A 14,285-nucleotide genomic window follows, 5' to 3' on the forward strand; every position below is an offset into this window, starting at 1 on the left:
TGTTTGCCCAGGGGTGGACAAGCAGAGTAACCGCTGGTAACTTTAATGGCAACATGTGTAAGTTGTTTGTATCATGTTCTCTGTAATGCTTTCACCTTACAAATAAATGTGCTTTCTTAGAAAGCTGGGTGGTAATGGCCAGCAGCTGGCAGTTACATTAGCCATAACCTTTGAAAAATAAGCAAAGTGCAGATGCTGACCTATTTACAGAGTCTGGCTTGTGAGGGAGTATCTCAACATAGGCAGAGACTGTGGATCCTGAAAGTACAGCAGTCAGGAGGCAGGAAGACATCAGACTCCACCCTAGAGAGGTAACGACTGGAAGGCAGAAGCCTAAAAGTGCCTGCTCTAGGTACACCACAGAAGAGGAATACAAGTGCATTTGTCCTGAACTGTGACAGTGCAGGGGCCTCTCCTCAAAAGGCTGCTTTCTCCGGAAGAGTTGCCACCCAACTACAGGTAGTGGTGAACATAACCATGCCAATTTGGAGCAACAAATAGCCAACCTCAAGACTTGGGAAACTCTGTTTTTCCATTGTGTGTCTACAGACCAAGCCAAACAGGGCTATGACGACAGATTAAAGGGCTGAGGGTACAATACAATAAAGCCTGTGACAACAGTAGATCAAATGCAAGCAGGAAAATCTGCTCACTTTGGGAACCGAACACAGTTCTCAGGACTTTCCCTTCAGTGTAGCTGGAAGTGTTGCACAACAGCATGTAAAGAATTCAGTATATCATAGGAGAGACAAGCCGTGAGATCCCTTTGCAGCTTTTCAGTCTGCTCTGACTTGTCTTGAATAATTTTGTATTGCTGGCAAGTTTTGCCACCTCACTTCTACATCCTTTTTCCAGGTTATTTACAGCTAGGTTGAATAGAACTAATCCCAGTACAGATCATCGAGGACACCACTATTTACCATTCTCCATTCTCAAAGCTGATCATTTATTCCTATGCCTTGTTTTCCCCCTTAGCCACTACTTGCTCTTGTCTAGGAGAAGCCCTTCCCTCTAATGCCATCACTGCTGTTTGTTGACATCCCCTCTGAAGAATTCTAGGGGATTTGTAAGCCATGTTGGCTCCCCACACCCCATCATGTTCATCTGCACGTCTCCATACTCTGTTCTTTACCATGGTTTCATACTAATTTGACTGGTACTGAAGTTTGGTTTACCAGCCTTCAGTTCTAGCATCACATCTGGAACCTTTCACAGGAACTGGAGAATGGCTAATGTGACACGTCATCTGGTATGGAAGATTTACATCACAAGTTACAATGAGTTGTCTGCGATTTCACATTTGAGTTCCTGCGGAACTCTCGGGCGAATACCATCTGGTGCTAGTGACTTGTTACTGTTTGGTTTAATCTATTTGTTCTCAAATTTCCACTGACATCTCAATCGGGAACAGTTCCTCAGGATTGGCCACCTAAAACAAGTGGTTTGGGATTCTCCCTCACCTCCTCTGCAGCGGAGACAGATGCAAAGAATTATTTAGTTCCTTCACCAGGGCCTTACTTCGACTGCCTGGGGAGTAGTAGTGGCACATAACCCCATGTACCTTTGCCTTGCCCTGCCCCTGCCTGGGGGTAATGCATCAACTGCATCACCAAGAGTCTAACCCCATCCAGACACAAAGTAAGAGGACACAATAAGGTCCATTGCATTGTGAGCACACATGCACACAGGGTACACACAGTGCTCAAGAACAGGAAGTACTTATCTTCCAGGGAGATCCCCAAATGAAGGAGGTGCTCTCAGTGGCTCTCACTTACATTTGAGACACGAGCACAGGGATTTGCAACTTGAGGCTTGGAAGCCACATGAAATTCTTTAAGAACTTCTTTACGGTGACCAACACTATAATTGCCAGGTAAAAACCTCCTATTTTTGATAGATGGTGAATGTCTAAAAGCCCCAAAAATGAACAACTCATGTCTAAATAGCCAACAACGTGGGATTTTGAAACATTGGATAACTCCCTCTATCATCCTCCAGAGAGGGGGAAGGATTGGGAGTGAACGTCAGCAGGACAGCAGTCTGCACACACGTGTCCGTTTAAGTCTGAGGAAACAGACTATGTAAAAAGTTTGAGAACAGCCTGCAGTAAACACGTAATGCGATACATGTCATTGAATGTGCACTGCTCTTAAAATAGGGGTTCCGAATAGTACGTTTGACATTAAGGAGCGTTTCATTCACATGCACTGCAGCTCTTGAATTAAAAAGGTTTTTTTTTTTTTTTTTTTTTTTTTTGTTTGTTTTTTTAAACCCCAAATAGGAAAAAATGGCTCTTCTTGCCATTTTGGTTGCCAACCCCTGCACCAGTAAAATCTCAATATAACCACAACTTGCCTGAGCCATGCTTGAGCACCCTCCATGTAGTTTCAGCAAGTGACGCTACTGCACTGATGTCCTCGTCCCACCTAGAATTGGCTTCAGAGACTCATCGCTCCATTGACAAACTGTACAGTCAGAGGCAGTGGGTACAGCAAGGCCAGGGGAAGCTCAGCCTCCACTGCTGCTGCACCCCAGGTGTGGGGTGGGAAGCAGGTTTTATTATGCGCCATGCAAGTTCCAGGGTGGCTGAGGAGGATGTATGTGCTAGTCAACTTCCCAGGTGCATCAGTAATCTCCCGGAATTTGAGAGACAGATTACCGAACAACCCAGGATACTGCCTCCTCAGCTGCCCTGGAACCTGCATGGGACATACCTAAAGTGTCTGAGTTACGATGCTTTTCTCCAGGGTGGCTTGGGTCTGGGGAAGAGAGGTACATCTGTGGCCAGCCTAGGGCTCATCTAGGAAGGTGAAGGGGGGCCCCCTTCAGCTGGCCCTGGCTCTTCTGGCCAAGGGTGGGGAGGTGGAAAGCATGCACAGGCCTTCAGCTGGCCTGGGACTTTTCCAGATGTGGGAGGGGCACACTAAGCTCCTCCAAAAAGATGGTGGGAATAGAGAGAGAGTCTCAGGGCTTTGGCCAAAGGGGGTATGAGGGGCAGAGTCAGGGGTTAGACTCCCTGAAGAATTAAAGCACTGAAAAAGGAGGATGCCTGGCTGCATAAACCCACCAGAACTTTGTTTTTTTTTGGTCTAAAATTGTTGAGGCATGAGCATCCAGCCTGAAAAAAGTCAAAAGCCTCATTGTATACTGAGCGTGATTCAAAGGCCATCTTAAACTGCTCTGCCTGGATTGACCTGCACTTGTTTCATCAGCCATGGAAGAGAGCTGGTCAAGAACAGGAGCCCTTGGCCCAAGTGAAAAGAGGCATGCTTGAAATTTAGGATGCTTGAGTAGACCCGAGTATTTTAGTTTACTGATCCTTTCAGAGCCATGCAAGTGATTCCACGCATGGAGAAGGGGAACTCCTCAGTGACATCACTGAGAACATTTCTATTGATCTGAGCGTTCAGCAGACAGATAGTTTTAGACACTGCCAGAGGGTCACTTTTCATGCTCACAGACCCACGTGTAAACTTATTGCCTTGAATAATTAGACTTTACAGTTCTGATGATAAAAAGTCATAGGCTGGATTGCTTTTCAATTAAACTTACATTTTGGTTTGTGGTGTTAATCCTTAAGCAGACAATCTGTTCAGAAAATTCCATGCCAAACACACAGCACGCATACAGTACCATTAAAATCAGCTTGTCATCCAGTCTCCCAATGGATGTTCCATGGAACCCCCGGGTTCCGGTGTGAAATTAAGGGTTCCGTGGTCAGGAGTTCTGGTTCCAGAGCCACATGCAGCCCTGGGCACTGTCGCCACGGACTCCTCGTGGCTCCCTGCCCTGGCACACTTAAACCAATCAAATTTAGTTCCATTAGTGAACAGCTGGCAGAAGGGATCTGGCCAGTAAACGAATTACACTTAGTTCCATTATTTCAGCGTGGCAGGGCAGAGAGCTGCCTGCATTGCAGGTGGGGGAAGCGAGCAGGAGAGCTGGGGGCAGGGGTGGCTGAGGAGGAGCAATGGCACAGTGTGCAGCTGGTTGGCTGAGGCAGGTTTGTCCTGGGGCTGGGGTGGGGAGCAGGTTTGGGGCTGAGAAGGATTTAAGTCTGGGGATACGGGGCAGATTTGGGGGCTGGGGTCAGGGTGAAGCCTGAGAATGTAGTTCTGCAAAATTCTTTGCAGTTAAAAGGGCTCCATGGCCAAAAAAAATGGGCAACACTGTTCTAGTCAACACAAAATAAGGTGCACATGCTGTTCTTAAAAAAAAAAAGCATGTAAACGTATAAACATGCAGACAGCTGCACCACATTTCCAAGCCTTCCTGTTTAAATATATTAAGTGACAGTAGATTGCAGGCAAGACTCAACTTTTATTATGTTTTTATCATACATAGTTTGGCACATCGGGCTGGTGTAAACTGAGAATTTAAGTCTCCCTCACAAAAAAAAAAAAAAAAAAAGAAGTTGAGCACTGGTACAGTTTCACAGATGCAGTGCTAATGCAGACAGTTTAGCAGACATGGTACCTAAAAAGACCAAAACGGCAGACTGGCTCTGAGCAGCCAGCATATGCCAGAGCTAATTTAACTGTTTGCACATGCTACTGTTTTCAGGTGTTTGTTTGAATTCCATAGAGATGTCCTATGCAAAGGTTACACCTGCCAACTGGCTGGAGTTTAGACACCTACAGATATGAAAGCCTGTTCCTAGTAATCAGACTGTGGGGGAGGGAGGAACCTCATGGCACACTTTTTTTAATTTTCTGCAAACCCACAGTGACCGACTCCCTGTGTTGTGTCTAGTTAACTAGAAACTCATTAATGTCAATACATAAGCTCACAGAAACCTTTAAAATTTATGATCTCTGCCTTGTCATATCAAAGATTGCAGTGTCAGCTGAAAAGCAGTGACAGGTGACTAATATTTGCAGAGAGCCATTAAGTTGCAGTGAAGTGTTTTAATAGTTTGTTAATATGGACTAAGTCAAATGCTGCCAGGACTTCCCTCCCCTCCATGCCCACCACTGTACAACACACCATAGGTAAATTTTATTTATTTTCACTTTGTAAGTGAGGAAGCAAGGGCAAATGGTTTCTGAGAGTTTGTCTTTACTGGATGGTGAATTGATACTGCAGCAACTGGTCCAGTGACAGCTGATTTATTGTAAACAATTAGACATACCTTGACCTCTGAGCAAGTGCCCATCATCAACTCTGTTACTCCCCCACGATGAGAATAGTAGCCAGAGTTGATGGGAGAGCAGCCCCCATCAACCTTAAGGCACAGAGACACTGGGGGAAGTACATGACTTCAGTTAGGCTATCTGTATGGCTGAAGTTGTGTAAGTTGATCAACAGGGCATGTGTATTGGAACAGACAAGACCTGAGGCTGGCTTAAAGGCCACAAAAGGAACAGGGCTGCCGGGAGGAAGTGTCCCCCTTAAGGCATTTATAACGCAAGCACTGAATTGAGTAGCAGATTAGCCAGTAATGCGACTGCCTCCTCATTATGCTAGAGGATGTAATGGCTTACTCTACGTTAAGATCTAGTGGAATATGTTGCACTATGCTTAATCATTGATCGATCTTCTCTTTCATCTCCCCGAAGGGAAAAATTACTGTTCCCTCTATTTAGTAGATTGCAAAGGCACTATTTGTATGTACTTATGGTTGCAAGTTCAACTGTTACCTGTACATGGAAGAGGCATATTGGAAAAATTCCAATCTTCACTCTTGGTGAAGTTTTTAAAAGCATGGAACAAACATATGGCACAGGCTAACATTACAATTAGGGTTGTCAGGTGTCTGGTCTTTGGGACCTGGCAACTGAACCAGAAGTCTGGTTGTTGGATCACAGGGGTGGGCACTGGATCATGAACCTCCTTCTACCTGCTCCTCAAGGCAAGCCAGTGAACGATAGGGGGAGAGGGGAAAAAGGTGAAAGCAGTGGTGGGGCCTTAGGGGTCCAGTTACCAAACAGTTAGGAAACAGGATAACCCCCAAATATATTTTTCATTTTTTTTTTTTTTTTTTTTTTTTTTTATGATTGTGAAGGGGGGGAACCAAACTAAAGACTTCCTTCCTCTTGAGCCAGATCCACCAATGAGGCAGACCACCCTTGATGGTCTCCTCCATAGATCATGCACTTGTTTACGTAAGATTTAATTGCAGCATTCCTTAGGACAGAATGCCAGCAGTATCTTATCACCTATGATATTGAAGTATAGGAGGCAGACTTCCATCAACTTCCACCCAAAGGTAAAAGAACAAGACTGCTTTTCTCTCTTTTCTACAGCAATTTCTCTTTAGTTGCTAGCCTCTTTATCTACTAGGTCACCCATTAAACATCTACGTGAAGATAAGAGCTTCTATTGATGCAATTTGAGACTTATCACACTAAAATGAATCTTTCTGGCTGCCTAGGGATGAAACAGCCAAATGAACTGAGCCACATAAAAAGCATTTGTCTTTTCCAAGCTTAACTGGCTAATGCATATCAAAAGGTGAGGAAATTGCCCTTGTAATTTGCACTTTTACCTCACACAGAGAATGAGACAATTCAGTTCAATTTGCTACATTTACTGCTCCTATTAATGATCAGTAACTCTCCCCTTCCTTTTTGACTGCTATATATCCCTTTGGTTCTGCAATTTCCACTCCAACTCATCTGATGAATAGTAACAGAGAGGGAGCCGTGCTAGTCTATACATCATCAAAACAAAAAGCAGTCAAGCAGCACTTTAAAGACAATAAATTATTTTGTTGGTCTTTAAAGTGCTGCTTGACTGCTTTTTTGTTTTCGTCTGATGAAGTGGGTTTTACCTATAAAAGCTCATGACCTAGTAAGTTACGCTTTAAGGTGCCACAGGACTGCTTGCTGTTTTTGAAGTGACAGACTAACATGGCTGCCCTTCTGAGAGACTTCATAAGCTTGACAAGCTGAGAGATTCAATACGCTGGTGGAAGTCCTCCATCAATAGCCAGGTTTTTATTTTTGTTGGGCTGGGCACAAAACCACAATCTACCCTTCATGCATACCAGAACACCAATTCAGCAGCAGATTTCCACCCTTTCATGTAGGCATATCGCACCTACTGAGGTAAAAGGTCATTTTAAAAAAAGACTGCTCATGTCTCTTCTTGGCACTGAAGATAGACATGGCACCACGTGAACACCTGTTGTGTTTAATTTCTTAAGAGCTGCCACTGATTTGGGTGCTCCGAGACCTACCACACTAGGTGCTCCGTGCTTCTGAGAAGCAGACAGTGACTCATGACCCAAGCTTGAAAGAACCACCCCAGCCCTTTCCTGGCCCCTCCTGTGACAATGCTTGAATACTAAAGTCAACAGTCATTCTAATTAGAGGATGCAAGACTCATGCCTCTCACATTCAGCCATTACTCATGTGCTCTTTTAATGACATACAAGCATTCAAGTGAAGACAGCTATGTTTAGGGCTATGTATTCATTACACACCAAATTATATTATGACTGACTGAGTGGTACAGCTTTTATGCAGCTAGTGGCAATTAAGTGCCTAATCTAATAGGAAACAATGCCGGAGATATCTATAGCCAAGTACTCAGTACCTGATTAATAGTTATTTTCAAAGTTGCCCTGCTTTGGAAACTTCTCCAATTTCTTCCTTTGGGAGGAAAAAAAAAAGTCTATGTTTGGAATAAGTCTATGATGGTAAGGTGCAAGAGAACAGACCAGGGAAGTTTAGAATAGGATTTGCTCTACGAAAGTAGCCTTGGTTATTCCAGCTTTGAGAATGAAATAAAATAAAGCATTTCCCTGAGCTCTGGCCTGCATCACAGGCAGGGGAGTGGGAAGAATCAGATTATGGGATCAACAGGACTACTTCCAGCTTCACATTTACGTAGACCTAAAAATCAGAAAGATCATCATGCAGCATAGTCCATCAAGCTCTCACACAGAAGCCGCAAGGAAAAAGCAAAAGAGGAAGACCTTGGACAATGTGGAGAAGGTCTGAGATAGGAGGACAACTGGGGTACTCCTGGAGCCAGCTAGAAGTTTAGTCCCAAGACAGAGTGGAGGAGACTTGTAGATGACCTGTGCTCTATGCAGAGTACAAGGGTTAAGTAGTAGTTTTAAAAAAAAAAAAAAAAAAAAATAATGCAGCCACCCACAGCCCAGTTAATACAGGACTCAAGTCAGTTGAGCTAAACATTTTAAAAAGAGCTAAAGTTTATGTACATTGAGAACTTACCAAGGTAAAATTTCTGCACCTAGAGTGACTGCTTCGACTCTCCAAGCTGCCACTTGTTTCAAAGCTCTTGAGTCTGCACTTTGGCGAGATTTCAGATGCCATTTTTAAGATGTCCAACACCAAATTTCTAGGCATCCCACCCCAAAGAAAGCAGGTTCCAATGCCACTTTGTCATGCAGTGTGGAAAGATGTCAACATTTTATGTGGGGCTGCTCACTTTTCATCTCTGAAAGTAGAAAAAGATTGGTGTTAAAAAAAAATTTTTTTAAAGAGGTAGGGAGGGTAAGCAGTGAAGATGATCTTGAAGTCTATAATCAGGAAAATCTTTAGTCACCCTGCAGGACACCAGAGTATTTTCATCAACCATGGGCATCTTAAAATTCAGTTTTAATCTAAAAGGTGACTTCAGCACACATGAAATAGAGGGGTCTCCATATCCACTTCAGCAATGGACAGATGGGCTCTTACTACATAGACTGAGTTCACAGGACTGGTAGCTTATGTTTTCTATTACTTGTGTTTCCACACATCACTAAAGCCACAGATTCTGCATGCCAAAACTGTTACCCCTTTCACGACCTCTGTGCAACCCAATTATTATGTCCAATGGACATGAAGGGAACAATTGGTTTGTTAGTATGTGTAAGAGTAATGGAATCCAGTTCCATCTCTTGGCTCCAGGAGGCTGGCTTGTATGTGAACAGATGCAAACTCGATTACATTCACTGAACGCATCTGTGGAGTGAGCAGGTACCATTTTTACAATCACAGTTATGAGTGAAATTACACTTGAAACTGTAAAGAGCTTCTGGCTCTAATTTGATGTCATTCACTGTCATGCAAAAAGCTGGATTATTCCAGGCTTCTTGGCATAAGCAGCATGTACATGAGTATTTACTAATGCACAAGAGCTTTCAAATCATCCAAGGATTCCATTCCACAGTATCTGGCTGATTACAATTGTAAGGCTTTTAAGGAAACTAACCCCAATTTTTCCTTCAGTGCCAAACACTAATGCAAAGACAAAAGCATCCCCTAGAGATGGTTCTCACTAACAGCATGAGTCACTCCCATCTCCTCTCTCTGCTCAAACATCCAGACGTAGCTAAAAGCATGACATGGTACTGGTAACACCACATACCTAATAACGCATCAGAAAAGTATTTGGTGTTATGCGTACACCACATGTCCCAAGCATAGGCAACACTTAGAATACTCTATACAGTGGTAAGTTTCTCACTTCACTGGGCTGGTGTTTACTGCTAACAAGTCCATCAACTATCACATTTGCTACAGCCAAGCTCTGGGGGGAGATCACTGAGAATGGGACCCTATGCTAAAATCGTGACTGATGTGGAAAACTTGAATAAAAAGTTTTGTTCCCATAAGTACTAGGCTGTCACCAAATGACATTAACAGGCAGCAGGTTTAAGACAAACAAAAGGAAGTTCTTCTTCATGCAGCACACAGTAGGCATGTGGAACTCCTTGCCAGAGGGTGCTGGGAAGCCCAGGACTTTAACAGGCTTCAAAAAAGAACTAGATAAGCACCTGGAGGTTAGTCCCATCAATGGTTATTAGCTATAATGTGAAAGGATGGTGTCACTAGCACCTATGTTTATCAGGGGCAGGAAATGGATGGGATCACTTCATGATTACCTGTTCAGTTCACTCCCTCTGGTATTGGCCACTGTCAGAAGAAAAGTAACAGAGGAGTAGCCATGTTAGTCTATAAGGTGCCATAGGACTTCCCCTTGTTTTTGTGGATACAGACTAAGCTACAGTAAACACTTGTTTATCCATTATTTGATCAGCTGGAGCTTTCAGATAACAGGCATTATGCTGGCAAACTCAGTTTCCCAGGGTGATATGCGAGGCCCCCTCCCCGCCTCCATCACTGGCTCCTCATGCTGAATGACATCTGCACTGCAATGTCCCCCTGCAAGCGGCTCCTTGTGGGGCCCAGCTGTGCCTGCTGGCCCACAAACAGCTTCTCATACCATGTGGCAACGTCCACTGCCCCATGACCAGCTCCTGCTGTTCCCACCAAAAGGCGAACGGGGCAGCAGTTAAGTGGGCGTAAACACTGGGGGTTGGGAGTAGCTGAATTTTCTTATGGGGGTGGGGCACTGGCCCATGCCTGTGCCTCCCCACAGCAACTCTTCCATTAACTGGAATATTTGAATATCTGGCAGCCTCTGGGTCCTGGGGCTGCTGAATATCAGTTTACTGCATATAGGAGCATAAGATTTCATGCACAAAGATGAAGTGGGTCTTTGCCCAGGAACGCTTATGCTCCAATAAATCTGTTAGTCTACAAGTTGTCACATGACTTCTCATGGTTTGCGTCAGAAGACGCGATACTGAGCTACATGGACACTTGGTCTGACCCAGTATGTCCATTTGTATGTCATGTACTGTGCCAAACTCAGTACTAACAGAATTTTGCTGAGCAGAAGAACTTGCATTCTCATAGTTGGACTCCTTAGGTGTGAAACATACAGGAGGTGGGGAGCCCTGGTTGTATTTACAGTTCTACTTGATTATTTCTCCTTTTCCACCCCCCCATCCCAGGGTGGAAACAGCTCTCAGAAACCAAAGCCTTTTTCTGCCCCTTAGTCAGCTGACTGGCATGTTACATCAGTACAAAAGCACTCTGCAACAATTCCATTCTTCCGATCACTTCATCCTGGCAAAATGCTATGTTAACAAAGGTCTCTATTAATATTGTCATAGCTCTGCCATCACTCCAACCTGGGTCTTGTGGAAGACTCCCACACAACCTAGCTAGGCACACAATCCAAACTGAACAGAGCAGTGGATTTCCTCTCTGCTGAGCCATGCTAAAAACACACATTGCTTGCAAAAGCAGCTCTTTCATTGAACAGTTATGATTTACTCTGGAGACTTTGAAAGTCACCTATCCATTGGAACAAACACTTCCTAGTTGGCTTTCTTGTGCTCATTTCTTACAACACTGTAATCCACAGTTGCAAAAAAGCTGCAATTACACAGAAATCAGATGCGTTTTCTTGCAGCAACCCCATGTAAGTGAATGCCCACAATTCCCACAGGTATACTACGAAAACCACAACCACAAGTTTTTAAACATGGCTGTAGCTACAGCACTCTCATTTCTGCCCATCCAAGCACCAAAGATATGCAGGGGTAGGAGGTGGTCAAATTCAAACAAGCAACATGAAGGAAGACTGCACCTTGTGCCATTAGTTGGACTCCTCCACTCCACCTTCAGATTATGGACTAGGACACAGAACTAGACTATTCACATGGTTAGGAGCAGCATTTGGTCAAAGGTAATTATAGAGTAAAAATTGTGACTGCTGAAGTCTACTGGGAAGTTCCCATGACTTCAATGGAGCAAGGATTTCACCTATTGTCTTTAAAGATACTGCTTACAAGTAGGAGAATGCCCACTTCTTAACTACTCCAGGATAACAGGATGCTCACCACCCATTTGCACCTTTGAACATCTTCCTGTAATATTTAGGTAAGAGTCTTGGGTTGAACATGCTGGAAACAAAGAACAGTGGGACCAAGTTGGTGAACAGTGTCTTTCAATGAGCCCCAGGTTTTTTCCTTATCCTAATCCAAAAGCTTCTTGCTGACACCCCCACTCTCCCTGAACTTCCACAGTGGCGCTCCATTTCTGACAGAAGGTCACTAGGTTCAAGGTCTATCTAGGAATTCACCTCACCAGGGCATCACAAAGAGTCTCCAAGAGTTTATACTGGACCGAAGAGTCCTGATCTGCTCCCACTGAAGTCAGCTGCAAAACTCATGGGGGTCCAGAATGGAGTGGGGTATTCTTTGCACGTCAAAGAGCACCCAGGTCCAATGCTGATAAGTACTCTAAAAACTCCATGTTATAATTCATCCTGCTTTGCCGGCACAGAACAGCTTCATATAGCTCCCAAGCAATTTAACTAAATCACCCCCCTCCTCCCAAACAGCTAACATGTATTATGGTAGTGATTATTCTTCTCTTGTTGGAACTGATTAGTCTATGTATTTTGCTCCTGGGAGGATAGCCCAGTTTATACATTTAGCTGCTGGTGTTGGGAAGGCAGAAGGGTATTTTTTTTTTTTTTTTTAAATTTAACGGTGTCTTGGATTTGATCTTTTGGGCCATAACTCTGTTACACATCGCTTAATCACACAGGGAGCATCACCTGGGTATTAGGAGAAGTTCCCAACAGAGCAGAAACATGTAATTCAGACAGAGGTCTTTTGATTATCCAGCACGGCATCATCCAGCACATGATTATCCATCATGGCAATTTATTGATAAATTCAGGGCTACATAGCTTTGGCCAAGGATAGAGGGCAGTGCAGGTGGGAGTGGCAAAGGTAATTCCCAGTCTGGTGCTGCCCACAAGAGGAATCAGTAGACTTGGGTTCCATACTCAGGCTGTGAGATATCCTGGACAAGTCATTCAGTCTCCTTGACCTTCAAAGCTCCACCAAACACCCACCAACAGGAGGAGCAAAAGGAGGAAACTGCCTAGGTGCCTAGCAATTCCAAAGAGCCCAGGGCTTCCAGCTACTGGAGTGCCAGGCCCTTGGAATTCATGTGGCATGACCTGGGGAGCTCGGAGGGCTGGCAGGTTAGAAGCACAGTGCAGTTCAGGCAGTGCTGAGAGCTAAGGGCCCCAGGCAAGTCACCTCCCCCTCCCACCATACAGCCTCTTGCCCCCTGGCCCAGCAAGTCTGTTCCCCCCACTGCCCATTCTCATCTGCAAGAGAAGGATAACGCTGCCTTTCTCCCACTCTGACCATCACTGTGTCTCTATTTGGAGTCTAGACTTTATGCTTGCCAGGGCAAGGATTGTCTCCTGCTAGTGTTTTGTACAGGGCCTGATCTCAACTGAGGCTTCCAAGCATTGCTATTGTACAAACAGTAATTTACAGGCAAATTCCTTTCTTGGACCCGAATAATGCAGAAGTCTTTCCACACCCTGGTACTGAATCACTAGCAAGTGACAGATTTTATGACTTTAGGCTCCTCTATCCTCACATTCTAATGAGCTTCAAAACACCTTCTTCCCCCATGGTATTGCCCATAGGATTGTCAAGGTAACCAGCCACGCTCAAAATAAAAGGACAATCTTCAGAGAGACGCCACAGCAGGTTAAGGGGAAGCTGCTCTTCTTGACCTTCACAAATGCATTAAAAATGAAGGCGGCTCACAACAGGATTTCTTTTCTACTCCCTACCCATCCCACCCGCATTATGGGCACAGTTCAGGAGTCTGAATTCAATGCCCTTACTAGAATCAATGGTGTCAGACTCTTCCCAGCAGTGGGATGCTTGGGCCACTTCAGGCCAGGCAGCAGCAGAAAAGTACATCTGAAAACGCTGACCATTGTCCTTAGCGCAAGTTCCCCATCCACAATTAAACTGGGTTCACCTGTAATCCTGCAGTGAAAATTGGGATAGTGTATCTTACCTAAATGGGACCGAAGGATGGTTAGATAACCCTCAAGGTTGGATAATGCAGTTTCCACTGTATTTCCGGAAGCCACTCAGATGCATTGCTCCAGAGGAGGGTAAGCTATTCACTGAAAATTGCAGCAGTGGGGGCAGCTGCTCTAGCAGGACTCACTGCTGCAGGGCCAGTGGCTGCTGGGGTGGATGGGGTAGCTGTCTAGGGCTGGTGGAGAGGGACCACCCGCAGGGAGGTGGCTGTCTGGGCCAGCTGCCCAGGACTGGAAGAGCAGGCTGGCAGCTGCAGGGCTGTCTAATCGGTGCAGCGTTTTGGACAATCCAGAGGATTGGTTAAGTAAAGGTTGAATAACCAAAGTTCTCCTGTATTTGAAAGCTGCACAATTCTTACATTTAACTGCAATTATGTTCTGTCAGTAGATGGAGATTCTATAAACAATAATCATGCATCTGATGAAGTGGGTAATTGCCCATGAAAGCTTATGCTCCAAAATATCTGTTAGTCTAAGGTGCCACGGGACTTTGTGTTGTTTTTCTACGATACAGACTAATTCGGCTACCCCGATACATAATTTTGTAACTGACATGGATAATTTTAGCATCAGTTAATTTTTTAATCTTCCCAATGTGCACAGACTCC

At 44.6% G+C, this 14,285-nt stretch overlaps 1 protein-coding gene across 1 annotated transcript in view; it reads right to left on the bottom strand.

Moving 5' to 3' along the window:
- Positions 1-14,285, bottom strand: part of PROSER2 (proline and serine rich 2) — a 42,149-nt gene that overhangs the window by 12,061 nt on the left and 15,803 nt on the right. The window contains exon 2 of the mRNA XM_075017956.1: positions 8,184-8,409. Within this exon, the coding sequence (XP_074874057.1) occupies positions 8,184-8,318 (135 nt within the window). The 5' untranslated portion in view covers positions 8,319-8,409. The remainder of the gene's footprint in view (positions 1-8,183; positions 8,410-14,285) is intronic.

Source organism: Carettochelys insculpta, chromosome 1, assembly GCF_033958435.1.
Source record: "Carettochelys insculpta isolate YL-2023 chromosome 1, ASM3395843v1, whole genome shotgun sequence".
NCBI lineage: Eukaryota > Metazoa > Chordata > Testudines > Carettochelyidae > Carettochelys > Carettochelys insculpta.